This window comes from Lampetra fluviatilis, chromosome 12, assembly GCF_964198595.1.
Source record: "Lampetra fluviatilis chromosome 12, kcLamFluv1.1, whole genome shotgun sequence".
NCBI lineage: Eukaryota > Metazoa > Chordata > Hyperoartia > Petromyzontiformes > Petromyzontidae > Lampetra > Lampetra fluviatilis.
Window position 1 is genome coordinate 8,516,260 of NC_136286.1, and position 20,295 is coordinate 8,536,554.

The following is a 20,295-nucleotide window of genomic DNA, read 5'->3' on the forward strand; positions in this document are numbered from 1 at the left end:
GAAGTACACATTTCATGTCCACTGCTCCTCCCATTAAGCTTTTGTCAATGACACGAATTTAAAATAATTTCGTAAAAAAACACTGGCCTTAAAATAAAAATATATAATAAACGACGTTATCATAGCACATAAACTGATCATCGTTTTTTGGCTTAAAATTTTTTTTTTTATTAAATGCAAACTCGATTAAATGATTATGTCAGCTTCAATAATTAGGTGACGAGGCGAGAAGCCTCACCCATTCATTGGGGCATTCTCGCAGCCAGCAGTGCACCACCCTGCGGTGGGACCACGTCCAACTTACACAGTACACACCTTGCTGCAAGTGCCTCGCGTTTGTAATACGTGCTTACCACACGCCGTGGTTGGTATCCGTAGAATCCGAGGGAGGCGGAACTGATGAGCGCAACGTTGGCGCAGCCTGTGTCCCTTGATCCGGCAACGCAATCTGCTTCACAAACAATTAGCGCACACTTTTTAGCTAACTAGAGCGTAAACTTACGCACGCGCACAGACACACACACACGCGCCCACTCTCACTCACTCTCACTCGAATAGAGTCGACGGCACAACCTTTGCTACGCGACGCACGCTGCAAGTTCTTAAAGCGGCGATGGAGGAGCGTCGTGAATGCCCGCCATTCAAGCTTGGAAAGTCCATGTTTGACCAGGTAACACAAAAAAAGAACAACGTTTAAGAAAATAAAATAGATATACTGTACAGTATTTTAAAATATCCTCTACCGTACTGTTGTTTCCAGTCTTGTTGAAGGAACTAAGTCTGTTAAAAGCCAAGTTGCGTAGTTTAGTGCGCGCGCGTGTGCGCGTGTGTGCGTGTGTCATTGCGTAACGTGAGAGATAACGCGGTAGATGTGTTACAGCCACGTGGAGGGGGGGGGGTGTTTTAGTGTTTAACATGCGCCAAGATGGTCAGCCGATGGAACGTTTCCGAGAGAGCAAAATAGTGGCTGTCCACCACGTTCTTCCGCGGGAGACGGAGCGACGGCACCGCCGTAGCTTGGCGAGGGGGTAGGGAGGGGGAGCGACTTCTCATCCATCCAGCGGTGGATTGCTCGTGCCTCATCGGACGCGATATACGGGGAGTCGTTCCAGCTTTAGCACGGGCGCTTCAAATCCGCCGCTTTCGACGCTTGATCCCGCGCGCTGCAAGATATGCGGCTCCCTTCGCATCGACTGCAGCGGCGACAGTACACAACAGACTGCATCCGCTATTGATCGGCTCGGCATGGACTCGTTGGGCCGGGAGAGGGAGGGAGGGAGGAAGGAGGAGAGGAAGCATTCCGTCGTGATGTGCGGGTTGTTTTTGCTCTTGTCGAAAAGAGACCGCGTCTACTTTGCGTTCTTCACACGCTGCCCACTGCCCCCCCCCCACCGCCGCCAGCCCACACCCCACCCTGACCCCCACTCGCTGCATCCGACTATAAAAGAGTTGGATGCTACGTGGCACGGGTTCATGGCTCGCGACACATCCCGTCTCGATGTTTTGGCGAGGCCGGTTAATCGGCGGTGCCTCCTCCTCCAGGGTGTCCTCGCTCTCAGTCAAAGGGTCCTGTTGCATTTGGGGCGATTGCTTCTCGGCCGTGAATGCCATCAGAGGTCCACGGATGTTTTGCTCTGTGTTGGAGGAAACTTGGAGCGAAGCCATCACGCAATCCGAAGTGGTGGTGGTGGGGTGGTTACATTTCGGCACTGCCATCAGCTGGCCACACCTGGCAGCGGCGTGACTACAACTCCTGGCAAGCCTTCGGGGTGATCACCCACCAGATTGCCTCGCTTAGAGACCTCTCAACTGCTTAGCTTTTGAGATTGCCGGGGAGCGGTGGGAGGGCGAACGCAACGTGATTTGGTCATAGGCGAATATTTACGTGGCTTCGTACGATATGCTTCGTCGACTTTACGCACCTCGAATTCACCGCGTTGGCGAATTCACGTGGGGACGATGCCGAAAGGAGCATGGCGCAGATGACGACGCAGAGTTAAAGTGCTGCACGGAGGGACTCGCGTCCGTGACGTTTAGACACGCGCACTTGCACTCACAAGCACGCCTTTGTCCAACACAGCATTTGTACCAGTTGCACGCGCCGTTGCTAAGTACATTTTTTGTTGTTGCTGTTGCGTTGACACTCTCCACGGCAGTGGCGAGCTCACGACAGTGTGAATTTCATTTGCTCGGAGGAAACAAAATCACTGTTACAGTCGTCGCCGGCGTCAACCGTGATTTGTCCACTGCTGGATGGATGCATGGTCCTGCGAAGCGCCTGCACAACGAGCCGATTCGATCGCTCCATCTCCACCGTGGGCGTTCCCTCCTTGGGCTGCCACTCTGTCGCTAGTCTCGACGACGAGCGGTCATCCTGCCTAGGCCTCATCCGTGCTCATTACTCCATACCTGTCAAGCCCTTATCAGTGCCCTACCTTATTACAGACTAATTCAGACCTTATTGGGCAACCCGTGCCCTTATAAATCTCAACGTTCAGCCTACAAAATCCCATTACAAAGGAGAAACACAAGCAAATAGACAATCACCACAAGTACACTCACCACTACACTCACCACTACACTCACCACTACACTCACCACGACACTCACCTGTCGACCCCTTATCAGTGCCTACCTTATGATAGACCACTTGAGACCTTATTAGTTACTCCGTGTCCTTATAAATATCAACGTCCATCCTGCAAAGTCCGCATTGAAACGGCTGCATGCCGTATGGACATGAAAACTAAATTTCCCTGTACAACAATACGGGGTAAGCTGTATGGGTTGACAGGTATGCGTCACTCACAGAGTCCGTATGATGTACAGTATCTTGTTCCGTATGGAGTTTGAAAAAGGCAACAGACTGACATTTTTAAGTGTACGTTGCGAGCCATTCCACAGCATACGGGGCTGAGTGGAGTTGGCGAGTTCCACCAGAATACGCGTGTTGTCTTGGCCAGTGATCAGTGATATGTCCGATGGTGAGCACCTCACCACATTGTAAGTTTGGAGTATGATGTATATAACTTGTGCACGTTCTCTGGTCCATGTGATCCCTCTGTCTCTCTGTGAGTGACCCCAAGCGTGCACCATATCTTTCCTTTGTCCACTTGTAAACCTTGGTTCCATTTTCTTTGTCGGTGACCATATCTCGTTGATCCATATGTCATAGCAGGAAGTTTGCACTGTTCGTAATAACGGTTTTTGGGTTAGATTGCCTAATTACAAATGTGTCGATAACCCACCACCACCCGACACGGCCAATTAGTAAGGTTTGTCAAGTGAACAAAACGTGCAAATTAGTTGTTACTTCAGCACACCGGTGTGTGTTGGAGAGTAAACCCACGACATTTACAATTTAAATATTAAGTTTCGCTGGTGATTACAACTAGCTTCATCAGGCGATTTGTCAGAATTGTGAAGTCTTCCTGTTTGCGGTCTTCAATATAGTAAGTTTGCACTGATTGAAAACATTTTCCTAATGCGTAATTATTTGCTCAGCTAAGCCTTACTGTTGAGTTTAAAAAAGTGTTTTTTCAGGAGGGCCTTGTGACAGGATTGTTTGGCCATTTTGTTTTGGACATGTTTGTGCGTGTAATTACATTGGGGTGCCTGGAGAAAACACACACATTCCAAGGGGAATAACTGAAATGCCACACAGGCCACAAACATACTTGCTGTACTGCCTTCTGGCACCTTGTAGCCGCTGCAATGGGTAGTCACACGCGCGCCACACACTCGGATCTCAGGATGATTTACCAACGCCCACCTACAAATCGTAGGCTGTCAGGTGCGTACCACCGCAACACACGCATGGTAGAGGCATCGTATTGAATTGACTATTAAAAAAAAAACACTTGGCCGATGGTCCAGAATAATAATAACAACGCAGTGGCAGCCAAGGAACGTGATGTGTCTGAGAAGATGTCCACCGAGGAGATGCAGTGAAGTGCAAGTGCTTGGTGGATTAATAATAATAATAATTCCATTCATAGAGCACTTTTCATCAAGGGTTTCAAAGTGCTGTACAGGACACAGCAGCAGCAGACACTCGGCATTAAAAAAAATCAATTTACTAAATAAACTAAAAGCTTCATAAGCAGAAGCGTATAAATAGGTTTTAAGACACGTTTTAAAAATGTCCAAATATCCTGATATCTCATGGAAGAGCGTTCCATAGTCTGGGGGCTACACAGGGAAAGATCTCGGTCACCCATAGACCGAAACCTCGAACTGGTGATGCAGAGAAGATCTGCATCACGCCCAGATCTTAGGGACCTGGAGGGGACATATGGGTGCAGCACGTCAATGATGTAGGCTGGGGAAAGATGGTTCACTGCTTCGTAAATTCACAATAGGATTATGACATCACGTGATGATGAGAGATGGTGACGGCTTGGCGAGGACTTTATCCAGCAGTGGATTGATGATGACTGATGATGGTCATTCAGCGCTGCTCTGTCTCAGTCAGTGGTTTTGAATATCACCGTAGTATGTTTTGTTATATTATTAATGTTACCGTGTTATTATTTTCAGACCACATTCTACGGACGCCTTCGGCACTTCCTCGACATCATCGATCCAAGAACTCTGCTCGTGAGCGAGGTGAGCACTGGAAACGGCTGCTCTGGCATCTGGAATGCCTTACTGGGAGTCTTGATACCTGAACCTCTGAGAGAATGGAGCTGTGCTTTCCATGGCCATTAATAACCTGTGCGAGTTGTGGATCATTACTTTTACTGTCCATATAGGACATATATACACGATACCTGGCAGAGCCAAATAATGAATTTAGTACTCTATATATTTTTTTTTATTTCCGCCAGCCAATCTGGATTATTGCCGAGTGTGCTTTTTTTTTGGTAAAAAAATTCTGACAATTCCAGAATTATACTTCATATATTTAGCAAGGAGTATCTGACAGGCATTGCAGTGATGAATACATCGTATGTTAGAAAATGTAATTGTAAAAGGCATTTCCACTGAAGTGCAGTTGCGTGTAACAATTCACTGTGTCAGTCCACTGCTGGATTAATACCTCCCCATGACACGTTGGTCACGTGGATTCTTTCACCATATTTGACCATATTGGCCAATGCTTGTTGTTGAATTTGGAGTTGGGGTGTAGGATTGTTTCACATATCGCCAACCACCGATGTTTTTCCTTGGCCTGGTCTCGAACTCATTTCACCAACTTCACAGCACAGTGTGCCTACCACCTTGACACCCCCCCGCCCGCATCCCTTGCATGAAACAATACTCTTAATGTGCTATTTTTCCAGTGTGAATATGAATGTATTCCTATACCTACATAAAGTAAACCATGTGGTAACCTTAAACAAAACATCTGAAGCTCACGTTTGCCGAACACACAAGTAATATTTCATATCTTTGATTTCTCTCCATAGGCCGATACATAATACTAGTGTGGCTGGAAGTCTATCCTTAACGGTTATAGTGTCTGACTTGTATAATTTGGCATTGTAGTGCATATAAAAACTGCTGGCGTGCATGATGTGCAGAGGGTTTTGGCCTGAAGGACACACAGAGCATGTGGTGTACTCACTTTGGTTATTTAAAAAAATTAAAACACAGCGCACCTTTGTTAAAGATCCGTTCTCTCTGCCGTGTTTTCTAAACGCTTGTAAAACTCAAGTGCCCGGTAGACCAGTCCCCTAGTTTGTTTTAAGCCCTGTTTTTTTTTATCAGTTAAAAGCAAAAACATATATTTCAGGTCCAGACTGTTGGTGTAAGACATATGAATGAACGTGTAGAATGTAGTGCCCTCTGATTCTCTCTCTGTCATCCGGAGAATTTGCCAATTTTGCATAGTCTGAGGGATTAATGCTGAACCTTAAGAATTACGCGCGTGCCTTGGTCTTGTTCTATAAAGCTTGGGCAGTAACTATTACCCTTAATAAAAAAAGGTACCTTAGGCTGGTTATATGAGCATCAGGCATTATTGATCAACAAGAAGCCAATAGGTTGCTTTGTGTAACTCTGAGCTTGAGAAAATTATGTTGAACCCTGATCATTCTTAACGTGCCTTATTCTGCTTCTATGAACCTTGGTTATCAATTATCAGCTGCAGTAGCTCCAAAGGTGCCTTAGTCTGGCACTCTGTGTATAACTGCGTTCATCGCTGTGCGTGCGCACATATACTGTGTGTGCAGACGTTGTGATGTCGCGAAGTCCCGCATTCCCGTTGATGTTCTTGGTGACGGACACAAATGATTAATTTTTGCGCCAGTCCATCGACAGAAAAGGGTGTGGTAGATGTCGCGCAGTGCCACGTGCACAGTGCTGTAAAGCCTTCGAGCTAAGTTTGAATTCTGGCACAGCTGACATCAGTTGGCGAGTGTTATCTGTTTAATTCTAGATTTGAAGCTTTCGTGACTGCAAGGATTCATATTCTTAGGTTTTTTCGGTAAAGTCACGTAGGTAAAACATCAAAATTAATAAAAAATAAAATAAAATAAAAATCACGACGTTTCGGAGGCAACACAAGTCTCCGTCATCAGGTGGGACCGTCACAGCCAGATTAGCTGCATCAAGTAAGGGATTACATCTTGAATCATTGCCTCACTTGATGCAGCTAATCTGGCTGTGACGGTCCCACCTGATGACGGAGACTTGTGTTGCCTCCAAAACGTCGTGATTTTTATTTTATTTGATTTTGATTAATTTTGATGTTTTACCTACGTGACTTTACCGAAAAAACCTAAGAATATGAGTGTTATCTGCACTGGTATGTAGGCCACCCTCACCTTCTTTAACCCGTGCTGAGTAGCGTCGTGAAGCATGGTCAACCCCCGAAACCAACACGGTGTGGTCAGTCCTTCATCCAGCAGTGAATTGACAAAGGGTTGTATGTTACATTATCGGTGGAAGATATCCTCCAGACGTGAAGCATGTCAATTAATATTTCTGCAATCGGCAGTCACCAATCGGATACAATTTGACACGCATGATGTTTAGCATTTGCATTGCAATCTATTTGGCATGTACAGGAGGCTTTGGTTATTTTGCAAAAGCTGTCCCCTTTGGTCTTTAAGCACGAGTATATAAAATGGTATTGCGTTCGAGGCTTCGCCTTGAACGTTATCTCCATAAGCCACCCGGCCATCTCATTTGGGGTGAGTGTTTTAATTTGAGAGAAAAAAAAAATCGTGATCCAAATGAACATTCCCATGTCTGCAGGTCAACATGTGCCGCAAATGATTTTCTCAAGGCGTTACGTAACGACTGTTTAAACCTGAACCATTAACATTTCTTGTTCAAATGTTCAATTTGCACTCGTGTCGCTTAGCTTGCGCGTATGCATATTTCGAACCGGTTCCTCTGTTTTCCACCGGCACGCACGCACGTACGCACGCACGCACGCACGTACGCACGCACGTGTTCACTTATTTCGTCATTACAATTGAGAACATCTGGTCCCGAGCCCGCGAGGTATTTGAGCTACGAACGAACCAGCCCTCCTTCCTCCCCACATCTCCCCCCGTCCCTTACCCCTCCCGTATCCCATCACCCCCGGCTCTGTGACATTGAACTTGTCAGCTTTGGTTTGGCGGCAGATCGGTTTACGGCTGCACCTGAGCGGTCGCAATTAGCCTTGTTGAGCTCGGCCTTCCCGGGCCGGACCACCCGGCTGCACCCGACGCCCGGGGTCCCCACGCTGTTTCCCGGGGGGGGGGTGAATGCGACCAAGGCCTCGGCCGCAATTAGGCCGCGGACCGCCGTGTGGCCTTGATGTGACGAATGAGGCGCTAAAATTACGGGGGCCCGCTTTCCCGGTCGACCTCCCTGCAAGCGAGCGGCCTCCCATATGGCCCTGCGCGCCGCGACGATTGACTCGCAAGCTGTTTTTGTTATCGTTGTTAACGATTATTACGCGGTGCGGTGACGCAGAGGTTGAGCGCGCCGCGCTGTGTTGCCGAGTCGGATACCCCCCCCCGCCCGGCACAAGCTGATGTCGGTGGTGGGGAAGGTCTGAACCGGTCCTGGGGCACCATTCCACACAAACCCACACTGAGGTTGAGCAAATCCTTCGCCAACCTGCGCCGACTAGCACGGCTAAGTATGATCACGCCTACCCCAAAATCAACATGGCACGTGGAAGCTTTCGGCACACAGCGTTGGTGACGGATGGTTATAACAAAGAGAAATGTTTAAGTAAATTGCAAGTTTTGCTTTGCAAGTGTTGGGTGATGGCGAATGATTGTTACCACGACCGTAAAGCGATGAAATTGGTGGCTGTGCAAATTGGGCAGTCAAAATAAAAAAAAAATCATCCTAATAATACATTTGGAGTGTCATTTTGAAGGTAATAATAGTGTTGTGGTAAAAAAATAAAATTTTATAATCCGGCTTGTTTATGGACTAAGTCACTGGTTTGGCGCGTACGCGAAAGTAAATGTGTCGTCATTGTCCCAGCCTGGGTGAAGCAGTCGGTTCGCTCTTCTCCCCGATTGAAAAGGGTGGCCCAATTTATTATTTTTGACATCTGGATAAAAGTCATAAATCGTTAACATACTATGCCCAGGTATAATATGCCACTTCGTGACAAATGGTTACCCACTTATGTAGTGTCTGAATTGTACATCAAGATATCTGTGAAAAATAACTTTATAGCTCATCGTATTCTTCCAGTATTAATAAATATTCTGATTCTGATCGTGGAACTGCCCATATGGCAATGGACTTGCTGTGATGCACCCACTGAGATGGAGATATTGTCTCAAGGTTCATTGATTTCGTCCCGGGATTTTAACTCGGTGAATGTGGATTGAAGGAACGATATGCAACATAACCACAGTGCCACATCAAATATCCTCCACCCAATGTGTGTTAATACATGACAAGGTATTCGAGGTGTAGTGATGTGTAGAATCTTCGATTCAAATCGAATGTTATGCTCAAGATATATGCAGAGGATTGTGCGCTTAAGAATTTACTATTTAGCGTTCATGTTGGAAATTTGTTCCTGTAAACCCCTGCAGCTACTAGAGGTCATATATTGCACCGGAATGTTTAAACAGTGATATATCTATATTCTTTGGGTCTTTCGGTAAAGCCATGTAGATACAATTTTTTTTAATACAAATATGACTTTTCGATCGCAATGCAAGCAATCGTCATTAGGTGAAAAATATATATCTTTTGTTTGTATAATTTTAAATTTGTTCAGTTATGTTGCATCATTGGTCTAAATGTAGCGTTACTAAATCCGTTTTAACGAATGGATCATTACATGCCTACTGAATAATTCCCAACTGGATTTTTTTAATGTTGAGGATATATTACCTCCACCATGATCTTCGCTATTTTGCACGCTCACATGTTGATGTGGTCGCATTTAAATCCTACACAAGTCCAAATTATAAGTGTATACATTTTAATTTATATTCAGCATGTTTTAAATCAAACTTTTATCCATCCGAAAGATCTTTTATTTCCAAATCAACCGGCAGGAAACGGCAGTGTGTGTTCGCGAGTTGTTCGTAACCCCGAGGTCACTTCTCCACAACCCACGATTGCACGACCCCGTTAAGCGGCACCGATTAGCTCGCAGCACCTGGCGGCTTCGCCATCCGGACCGAGTGACGTGGACAGAGCCTTGACCTTCTCGGGAGCAGCGTCTCATGGTGGCGGTGGATTTTTGTCGGAATCGGGTTTCCGAGCGGAGCTCCCGTGCCCACCGCGCTAAGTCTCACTTGCCGCACATCTGTCCGTCTGTCCGTCCCATCAGCTGACGCTCACCCCAACCATCCCCACCCACCCACCCACGCTCGCGTGATCGTTCCCTTGCTTTGGACACGTGTGCGAGACCACACAGCCTTGAGGACTGTGACGGATGTGTCGGCGGATATGGACCTCCTTAACGAGCTTCGGCTAATTGCGAAGTCCGCGGCGTGAAGTGGAACGCGTGACTTGGCGCGGCCTCCGCCAAGTCTCTGGCCGGGGTAGAGGTGAGGGGCGATGCATCTGTGCACGCACGGTGGCACGAGCGAGCGAGCGAGCGGCGCCCAAATCCCCGCGGACGCAGCACCGGCGCAGCTGTCGTGTAACTTCAGTGTCTGCGTCGGCCCCTCCACCTTGGCCTAGCTTCCTGCGTCCGCCCATCATCGGGCGCGTGCGGTGCACGTTAGTGTAGATTGCGTGGAGATGAACACAGTCGTGACGTCTTGTGGGCCGTCTTCTGCTAAAGAACATTTATAAACGATGAAAACCTAAACGTTGCTCTCGTGTCCAATGTTGTGATCATCAGGTTTCGTGCCCTGGCCGTGCTGTAATTCCATCAGTCTGTGTAGGAAGCTGTGGAGTTGCTGCTGCCTGTGGGGTGCTTGTAAACTTTTACCTGAGGACATTGCGCGTGTGTTTGCTTTCGCAATCGAGTAGAGCTGTCATCAGCAAATCGATAGCGTGTTACATGTTGAAATTGGCGATAGTTCCTGTGTGAAAGCATCCTCCAATTACATTGCAAATTGCTTGTAAATAACAGTGTTATATGTTTCACTTGTGTACGTTTGTACACTGCGGTGCTGCTAACTTGAAAAAAAATAAACCAAGATCACTCTGCACTCTTGCAATCTACAATGCCCCAACACAGGATAGTGTATCGTAGACTCTATGTTTTAGTCAATGGCATTTTTAGACATTTTCTTTCCACGACTAAAGTACTCGAGACTTTTGACTTGAGCAGTGTTATTTTACACTCGGCCATTAAACAAACATTGACATATTCACGATAATAATCACAATCCACACTTCTATAGCGCCTTTTACCCAGAGGTGACAATGCGCTGTACAAAACACGCACGCAACACGCAGGCTCGCACCAATACAATCCAACACCAAAATATACGAATTGAAGCGGATACGAAAGCCGTTTTCACTCCCAATGTGCTGGACACAGCTGTTGCTGTCCCACGTGCATCAGCATCGCCTTGCTTGGACTGTGGATTAGTAGGATTGTTGCTTCTTTATTCACGGAATGAAAACTCTGGTCGAGGACAGCCGTTTTGTCGCGAATGTCTCGTGTGTTAGTAACCAGCGTACATTACAGTGATGCTGCATTTTGCACAGCACAGTGATCGTCTTCAAGATGTTTACTAGAAAATCTCAATCTTCTCACTACCGATCGATACACAAGCACCACTCTTACCAACGTGATCATTATTGCATACTTACTGTCATAGTGATGGCGATGACAGTAAGTTAGAATGATGCGGAAACATTGCTCGAACGATTAGCCGGGTAATTGGAACTTCTGTTCCACCCGTTGCTTGAAGGTTACTCTGGGTTAAAACGGGCCCTCTCGGTTGTCTCAAGGAACGTCGGCGCAAACTTAGCTTGCGCTCGCGTGCCCTCCATGCCAAGAAAAGCAACGTCACCGGCGTGGGGAGCGAAGGTGGTGGGGGGGGCTCAACAAATCGGTGACTCGGACATCGCTCAGCGTCGACGCAATGTAGGCAACCCACCGAGTGGTGCGCTCTTTGGGCATAACAACGCTGTTTCCTTTCGGACGGATTCGTCACGTCGGAAGTTTGATGAGGCGGTGACCGATGCCTTCATTTTTAAACGGTGTGGCTCTGACGTGAGCCGCTCGCTTGTCCGTTAGTTGAACTTGCCCTGGTCGTGCAAAACGAGGCGCTTAGTCTGCAGGAAGTTTGAAGGCAATTTGAAACTGATTTCTCCGCCAAACGGAAAACCAATCGTCGCCTCACTCGCCCAGACGCCCGCGATCATTATCCTCTGTGCGCAGTATTCGCTTCCCCGTTTAATGTGAGCAGTGTTACTTGAGATTGAGGTTATTACATTTTGTAAGGTTCACGATCGTAATGAAACATAACGTTTTGCAGCCCTTTGGCAATTAGCTGCTGGATGAAGACCTTCCCGAGTAACGTTGGTTGTGGTGGTGGTGGTTTGACCGTACCTCGCCGTGTTGGTCAGTGTGGATTGGTTTGGTGAAGGGCAGCTTAGCCTGGTCGTTGGCTGGAAGGGTCCTGTTTTAAAATCACAGCAAGAGGTTGGCTCATGAGCCAGGGTTAACTCATTCCCATCGTTAGCACAGCAAACAAAAAAACACGGCAAATATTGTTTTAAACCAGACGGTAAAAAGGAGACCAAAATTTGTTCTTGAATGGAAATGCAACTTAAGCTTACACCTTGAATCCCTCCCTCACTTGATGCAGCTAATCTGGCTGTGACGGTCCCACCTGATGACGGAGACTTGTGTTGCCTCCGAAACGTCGTGATTGTTATTGTTTTATTTTAATTTTAATTTCATTTTTTACCTACGTGACTTTACCGAAAGAACTAAGAGTATGAATCCTTGCAGTCACGAAAGCTTCAAATCTAGAATCATAGCCATCGTTCGCTGCTGGATGAAGGCCTCCCCCCCCAACTCTAGGCATGTAATAATTCAACTCCCCTCGGCCCCCACAATATATTTGAGAACGTTTTACCAATCGTGTTGCATTTCTATTCAAGAACAATTTTTGGACTCCTTTTTACCATCTGGTTTAAAACAATATTTGCCATGTTTTTTTTTTGTTTGCTGTAATATCGGCGTGTCATTTTCATGAATTGTAAAATGAATCGAATGAGGGTTTCGTTGACCCATACTTCACCACGCCGCTGGTCAGTGTATGTTGGTGAAGGGTGAGGCTCACAGCCAGTTCAGATATCACTTAAGCTGTCACCGAATGTGTGCTTCAGTGCGTGAACCGCTGTGTCACTGTTATTATTATCATCAACAACATCATCATAAAAAACACATCAAAGGAAGAACTTACATACGTGAAGACCAATATAACATTCAGAACTTAAGACTCGTAACTTTTTTACTTTCTGAAGTATTTTTTTTTACATGACGATAACAACAATAACAAGTCACATTTAATTGAGAGCTGCACAGGCACCAGTTGCGGCAGCGGTGTCGTCGGAGTGAAGCTCACAGCGGGGGCCCCGCGCCACCGCGGGCGCGAAGACGACGCGGGAAGTGACAGCGCCAGATGGCGGCAGAGCTGCTGGAGCTGTGACTCTCCGCGGGGGAGCTGTCCTCGACTCGTGGCTCCCCACCGAGCCACACCGCCACGACCGCCCCTGCCGAGCACGCGGGCACACACACGGGCACACACGCACGCGCGCACGCGCACACACGGGCACACACACGCGCACACACACGCGCACACACGCGGGCACGCGCACGCGGGCGCACACACGGGCACGCGCGGACGCACGCGGGCACGCGCGTGCGTGTCACGACAGGTCCCGTACGCCGCGCCCGAGACTTCCCTCCCTGCGGCGAGCGACTCGGCCGTAAACCGCCACCGGCGCCTCCCTCTTCTGCCGCCGCCCGCGATTTTCGTTCGCTCCCCCTTATCTCTCCTCCCTGGCGAGGCTGCATTTGCATAATGATTATCACACGCCTTGACGTGCGAGTGGTGTGCAGTCGCCCCCCTCCCCCCCCGCTCTGTCTCCCTAAAGACATAACCAGCCTTGCCCCCCAGCCTTTGCCCGTCTCAACTCCCCTGCCCCCCCCCCACAACTTCAGCAACAACCTCCGTGACCGCCTCCCCCCCCCCCTGCTCTCTCGCTGATTCTCGTGCCGCGCAGCAGTGGTGTGTTGTTGGCTAGGGAAGGAGGGGGAAGGGGGGGAACGGCCACGTGAGAGGGGACTTCTGAGGGCGAGCGGCGATCTGCGCCAGCGGGGAGGTTGGCTCAGGGTTCGTGTTGCTGCTTCTTGAACCTGAACGGTGAACGGGGGGAGACCCTCCCCCGTGGGCCGCCCTGCAAATAAACTCGGCCCACGCTCACCCCGCGACCATTTTCCGAGCGTGAAATGTAAGATCCGTTTTCGTCGTTGTGCTCCTCGAGTGTGGGTGCGAGGACGAACGTCAAGCCTCGGTCGGCGTTTATTTTTTCTTTCGAGCTAATGTCCTTTAATGCACGGTAGCGGCGCTGGAGTGCGGTGGAGTGTACGCGTGGTTGTGTGTGTGCACGCGCGAATGTGACGATGTAAAGTTAACATTTTGTATGGAGTAGAGTACCTCCACTCAACCTTACTTGGAGGAGGTTGCAGTTGTTGAGTGCCAAAAGTTCCACTGCATTACTTTGGTACGATCGGTTAATTTCACAAAAAGAGAAAGAGTCACTTTCGTTTTGCTAAAATTGGCCCTAGATGCTTGCCCTGTTATAAGTTAAGCCTGCAGCGTAATCGTTTTAAAGCGATGTAATTGAAATGAAATAAAAATAAGCGTGCGGTTCAATAAAAAATAACGCTTTAATGCTCGCTGCGTTGTCAAATATGCGGCGTTTCATGCATAAAAAATAATCTGTCATCACCAACTGTGATATCCGTGGCAGTGTGTTTAACGCTGTTTTTATTAAACCACCCAGGGGCGGTTCTAAAGTTCGTGACTCCTGACGCCTGCTTGAGAATTTGTTGGCAACGTACACATTTTACAAATTATTTTGTGTGGCTTTTTTACGTCTCGCAGATCAAGAGATTTGCCAAGATGCCTCCCGATTTTTCCAAGTGGAAGTTTAACATCGCTCCCTTATCAATTTGCAGCTTTATTAAGACCCCCCCACCCCCATGACAGGTTTAACCCTTGTGATGGGTTGAGCATACTTCACGCGGGTCAGAGCCGTTTGGTAATGGGTCAATGGGAGAAGGGTCGTGGGGTCACAGCGCCGGTTCACGGATTCGCTCGCCACTGAATGTTAGCCGTGTCCAGGTATCGAACTCGGGTCCGTCGGGTTCGTAGCGCAGTTCGTGACCCTCTGTTCCATTGCCCCCCCCCCCCCCCCCCGTATTGATTTGCGTGACGCACGGTGAACGAATGTTTTAACTGAGCCGCGGGATGATTGACGGCACTTACAGTGCAATGAATATTTGCAATTTAATTCGGTGGTATAGATTACTTTAATCGTGCAGTCCACACTTTTGTAAATGTGGTGAATGTACTCTCTCAAATATCATAATTAAGCTAAATATATGAAACACTACTATTGTATCCAAATTATTGGACTCTAATCACGATTCTGTAATAATGTTCAGTCCATCTACTTGAAGGACTGACCACACACCGGGTTGGTAATCTGGGGCGTGTTTGACCATACTTCGCCACGCTGGGCAGCGCAGCGTGATGGAAAGCGTGTGGAGTGTGGGGGTCGGGCAGGGGGGGGGCGTTGGTGGATAGGACTGGTTCAGACATCACTCGCCACCGATGATGTGATATTACCTATCACGGGGGGGGGGGGGGGGGGGCGGGCGAACTCAGGACGCCAGCTTCACAGTGCAGCGAGTGCCGTCTATCCCCCACCCGTCTTGTGGTGCAGTGGCCGGCGTCAGACGTACGACAATCGCAATAACACTGCATCGGCGGCGGGCCGCAGTTGCGCGCGAAACACAAAGGCGGCCTTCATGGAAACGCACCGTCGCGATCGTTCGGTTCGAGCGGAACAGTTGAGGGCAAACCGCTATTTTCAAAACGGTTCAGGTTATGCGTAGGTTTATTGGTGTTCGAGAAGGGAAAATAAACGACTCAAAATTAAAACACGGCGAGGTTGCGGTCGGGCGTGAGCGGACGTGGCCGACTCGACACGCGCGTGCTCGTGTGTGCGCGCGTGTGTGTGCGCGCTTGTGTGTGCGCATGTGTGTGCGCGCATGTGTGTGTATGTATGTGTGTGCGTGTGTGTGTGTGCTCGTGTGTGCGTGTGCGCGTGTGTGTGTGCGTGCGTGCGTGCGTGCGTGTGTGCGTGTGTGCGCACAGTGATTAGCACTCTGTGCACCGAACCCAGCGAGCCGAGTTCAATTCCCGCTCACGGCCAAAACCCGTGACAATTATCTGAACCCGTCCTGACCTCCGAACCTCCCCTCGTTTGCGTGCCATGCCGGCCCATCACAGAGGTGCTCGCTTAACAGCACTTGCCCTCAAAAGTCCGTTCAAGCTGTACGGCGAACCCTTGTCTTCGTGCACCCGCGCTGTGTTGTTGGGGTTTGTGTCTCGGTGCTCAGTCGGCAATGGTGAGTTTGGCCGCTGTGTTGCTCCGGAAGTGTTAGCTCGAAGGTGGCGTTAGGCCTTTGTAAAAGGTGGGATGTTCATGCTCCCCGTGATGTACTTGCGTTTATCTGCAGTTCACTGGCTGCTGCCAAGTCCAGGATGACGGCAGGTGACAGGCGTGTGCTTATTTGGACAGTGTGGGGGACGCACAGTGCTCATCCGATTACAGGCCACGGCTTCTGGTGGAAATTCTACATTCCTATGGCCGGGAGGGACAGTTTTCCCATCGAAACACCACTGTTGATGTTGTACACAGTATGTGTGTTAATGTTGTTAAAGCGCCGTCTATGTGTATATCAGCTATAGCAAGCGTATACAATTTTAAAAAAAAATATGTTTTCGCTTATTGAGTTACTTTGGAACCAAACTGCTGTGTAGAAAAATCTCTTCTCACAGCAGTGCGTCTTCAATGCAGCACACAGCTGCACCGCAAGCGATCAACAATCTGGGGTGTGACTTGATTCAAATCTGCAATTATTTTTGGCCTCATTTCCAGTCTTTTGTTATCGGTATTTGTTTCCGTCTTGTGGGTGTAGTTTAGTTTACTTCATCAACCCTCTATCCCCCAATCGTTGTCGCATCACGAGACGGAGAGTCTGCTTGGAGCTTCTCACGAGAAGGTAGTGCGGTCCTTCATGCGAGTCAACAGAACCATGCACGTGGGTATCCCAGGGGCTATCTCTTTCCACACAGTAGTGGGCAGAATTTAGGACGAAGAGTATTGTTACATCACGTGACAATCATACCGATAGTTTGATTTCCCAGACCAGGAATTTAGCCACATTCAGTGTAGAAATAAAACGATTGTGAAAGTTATATATACATATTTTTTTAATGTGCAGTCACTGGAGGCAGCTGGCCTGGATTCCAACGCAGGATCTCAGCAGTGCCAACTCAGTGATCCATTCTGAGCCACTCTGCCACTTGGCTTTAATCGGTTCCTCCACACGACGCGATTCGATGCACGTATCATGATCGTAACACTCGAGTTTCAGTCGACGGTCGGAGGCGCATCTGTCCCGACTCGCGCTGCCGAATGCGGCGCGCGCGTGCCACATTTCACCTTCGCCGCGATCGTAAACGCCGCCTCAAGCAGTTCTCGCTTTGTACGGGCGGCTCAAGTTCGTTTGGAGAGAGGGCGCGAGTTTGGAGGAGATGGGTGGGTTGTAGGTGGAGGGTTGGTTCCATTTCCACCCCCACCCCCCCGCAGTGTCACAGATGCGAGCCTCCCCGGAGAACGTAACCCCTGCACGCCGAGGAGAGGTGTCTGTACAATTAAACAAGTGTCTGTGCCGATAATTACAGGAGCTGTGTGTTTAATTACGTGCTAATTAAGGCTCGGCAGCACACCGCTAGGGGGTGTCCGCCTGACGCCCGTCTGCGCCGACGCCGCACAGCCGACGCCTCGGCAGGCGGAGGGCAGCGGATGATGGGAGACGGCGGCGCGAGGGGGTCCCGCCTGTGCCGCTCCCTCCGGACACGTCGCACCATCGCCATCTCGGCCCCGAGCGTCCGGGGTTGGTGGGGGGGGGGGGCGGGGGGGTGGCCCTGAACCGCACCGCTATCGACGCGATCCGGTCTGCACTGTTTGGGGATCGCGGTTGGGGCGGTCGTGGTGGTGGTGACGGTGGCGGCGGTCGTGCCCTGGGTAATTGTGGGGGCCGTGGACGCCGCTAGGGTAATACGTGTTGCGTGCACCTCTGAAATGCTACTTTGTTGTATTGTTGTTGTTGCTGCTGCGTGTTTAGTGACGTGTGTCACTGGAGAGGATGGACAAGTCATTACGGGGCTCTGGCCTGGTGTAAGAGTTCTGTGCGTGGGCAAATACGCCACGAACAAATGATGAGAGCAAGGCAGTTAGAATGAACACAGTCGTGATGTCTTGTGGGCCGTCTTCTGCTAAAGAACATTTATAAACGATGAAAACCTGAACGTTGCTCTCGTGTCCAATGTTGTGATCATCAGGTTTCGTGCCCTGGCCGTGCTGTAATTCCATCAACCGTGGAAATTCGGGGTGTAAACACAACACAACTTGGATTTGTAATTTGCCCGAAATGCGAGACCGCATCTCCAACCGGCGTACAAATGGGGAGGGACACGCACATCGAGGTAATAGTTGCATACCCGAGTATAGAATCACCTTGCACGCATCGTAGTGTAAAACACCGATTGTGAACGATTGCAAATGTGGCACGCGAAGCCGCAGTGACACTCGAAGCAAAATTCCCAGACGTGTTTTTGTATTACTATTATTATTATGATAACCGCCTGTAAGGGGAGTGCGCGCGTTTGGCTTTCGTAACGGCTCTCCGAGCGAGCTTCTCGTCGTGTCCTATCGGTGTCGACTTAGAAGCGCGACGCTGAGCCGTGTGCGCGTGTCACATCGTGTGTGCGTCTTAGCCAAAGTGCGTTTGTTGTTTTGTTTTAAAGGTGCATCTTTAGAAACGCGCCATTGTGCCGTGCGCGTGTGGCTCGTGTCACATCGTGTGTGCGTCTTAGCCAAAGTGCGTTTGTTGTTTTGTTTTAAAGGTGCATCTTTAGAAACGCGCCATTGTGCCGTGCGCGTGTGGCTCGTGTCACATCGTGTGTGCGTCTTAGCCAAAGTGCGTTTGTTGTTTTGTTTTAAAGGTGCATCTTCAGAAACGCGCCATTGTGCCGTGCGCGTGTGCGCGTGTGCGCGTGTCACATCGTGTGTGCGTCTTAGCCAAAGTGCGTTTGTTGTTTTGTTTTCAAGGTGCATCTTTAGAAACGCGCCATTGTGCCGTGCGCGTGTGGCTCGTGTCACATCGTGTGTGCGTCTTAGCCAAAGTGCGTTTGTTGTTTTGTTTTCAAGGTGCATCTTTAGAAACGCGCCATTGTGCCGTGCGCGTGTGGCTCGTGTCACATCGTGTGTGCGTCTTAGCCAAAGTGCGTTTGTTGTTTTGTTTTCAAGGTGCATCTTTAGAAACGCGCCATTGTGCCGTGCGCGTGTGGCTCGTGTCACATCGTGTGTGCGTCTTAGCCAAAGTGCGTTTGTTGTTTTGTTTTAAAGGTGCATCTTTAGAAACGCGCCATTGTGCCGTGCGCGTGTGCGCGTGTCACATCGTGTGTGCGTCTTAGCCAAAGTGCGTTTGTTGTTTTGTTTTAAAGGTGCATCTTTAGAAACGCGCCGTTGTGCGTGCACGTGGGAGATGGCGACGGCTTTGGGGAGACCTTAATACAGCAGTGGATTGACCATGGCCAATGACGGCGATGATCATGATGATGACGACGATAATGCGTACAGCAATATATATTTTTGTTTAATTTATGTCAACATTCATCACTTGCGCGAAAGGGGGGGGAAAACTAAAACACACGGGGATAATTTTACGGCATTCTAAAGAAATAAAAAATATATCTTCAGCGTTTTAAGAAATGTTTTAATAAAACATAGCAATGCTCGTTCAACGCCCGTACTTAAGTTTATTAAAAATGTAATACTTTAGCTGACAGACCATTACTCAAAAACTATTTCACACGCACATATATACCTACGTACGTACGTACATACGTCCGTGAGTGTGTGTGTGTTTGCCGTGAATAGGATTGGCACTTTTAATTCAAGTGCTATAACCGAGTTTAACAAAGAAAATCTGGATTTAAGCCTTGGGCTGTGGAGCCGAGCGTGCACACGTGTGCGAGGAGAGAGGGGCCAGAGGAATGTTGAGGCTTGCGGAGCACCAATCAATATTCCACCACTCGTGCTATAGGGCTATTGAAGTGTAATCTATTCACAATTGATTTGAGAGCTTAAAGGGACCTCGGGCTCTTTACAAGTAATTGGATGTTCTTATATTATGAGGTTCTTCCCACCCCACCATCCCCCCTCCCTCACCTTCTTCATGTACACATAACTTAGAGATGAAATAATTAAATCAAGGCACGGCCTCCCGAGTTATTTCCGACCGTCGCAGGACAATCTCTGTTTGCTTTTTTTTGTTTGTTATTCGCTACATTTCACCAATGCCACGCAACCACCAGGGTGCCTCGTATGAAGCCCACTGAAAGGCTGTCGGAGCAGGTGACATCAGCGAGCACCTATTAAGGCTGGCGAACAAAGACACGCGCAGGGGGTAGTTAAAACTCTTTAACGACGACGAGATGAGCTATGAAAATCGATGTTATGTCGACGTAATGCAGTGCTTGTTTGGAAGACGCACCGCGACCAATTGTAGGGCGGAGCAAGCTCTCGCGC

General features: G+C 48.9%; 1 protein-coding gene across 2 annotated transcripts in view; it reads left to right on the forward strand.

Annotated features, from left to right (window-relative positions):
• Nucleotides 1–533: 533 nt before the first annotated feature.
• Nucleotides 534–20,295, forward strand: part of SFXN5 (sideroflexin 5) — a 130,758-nt gene continuing 110,996 nt past the window's right edge. For both annotated transcript variants that reach the window (XM_078861577.1, XM_078861578.1), the window contains exons 1-2: nt 534–670; nt 4,540–4,608. In XM_078861577.1, coding sequence (XP_078717703.1) covers nt 614–670; nt 4,540–4,608 — 126 coding nt within the window. In that variant the 5' untranslated portion in view covers nt 534–613. The remainder of the gene's footprint in view (nt 671–4,539; nt 4,609–20,295) is intronic.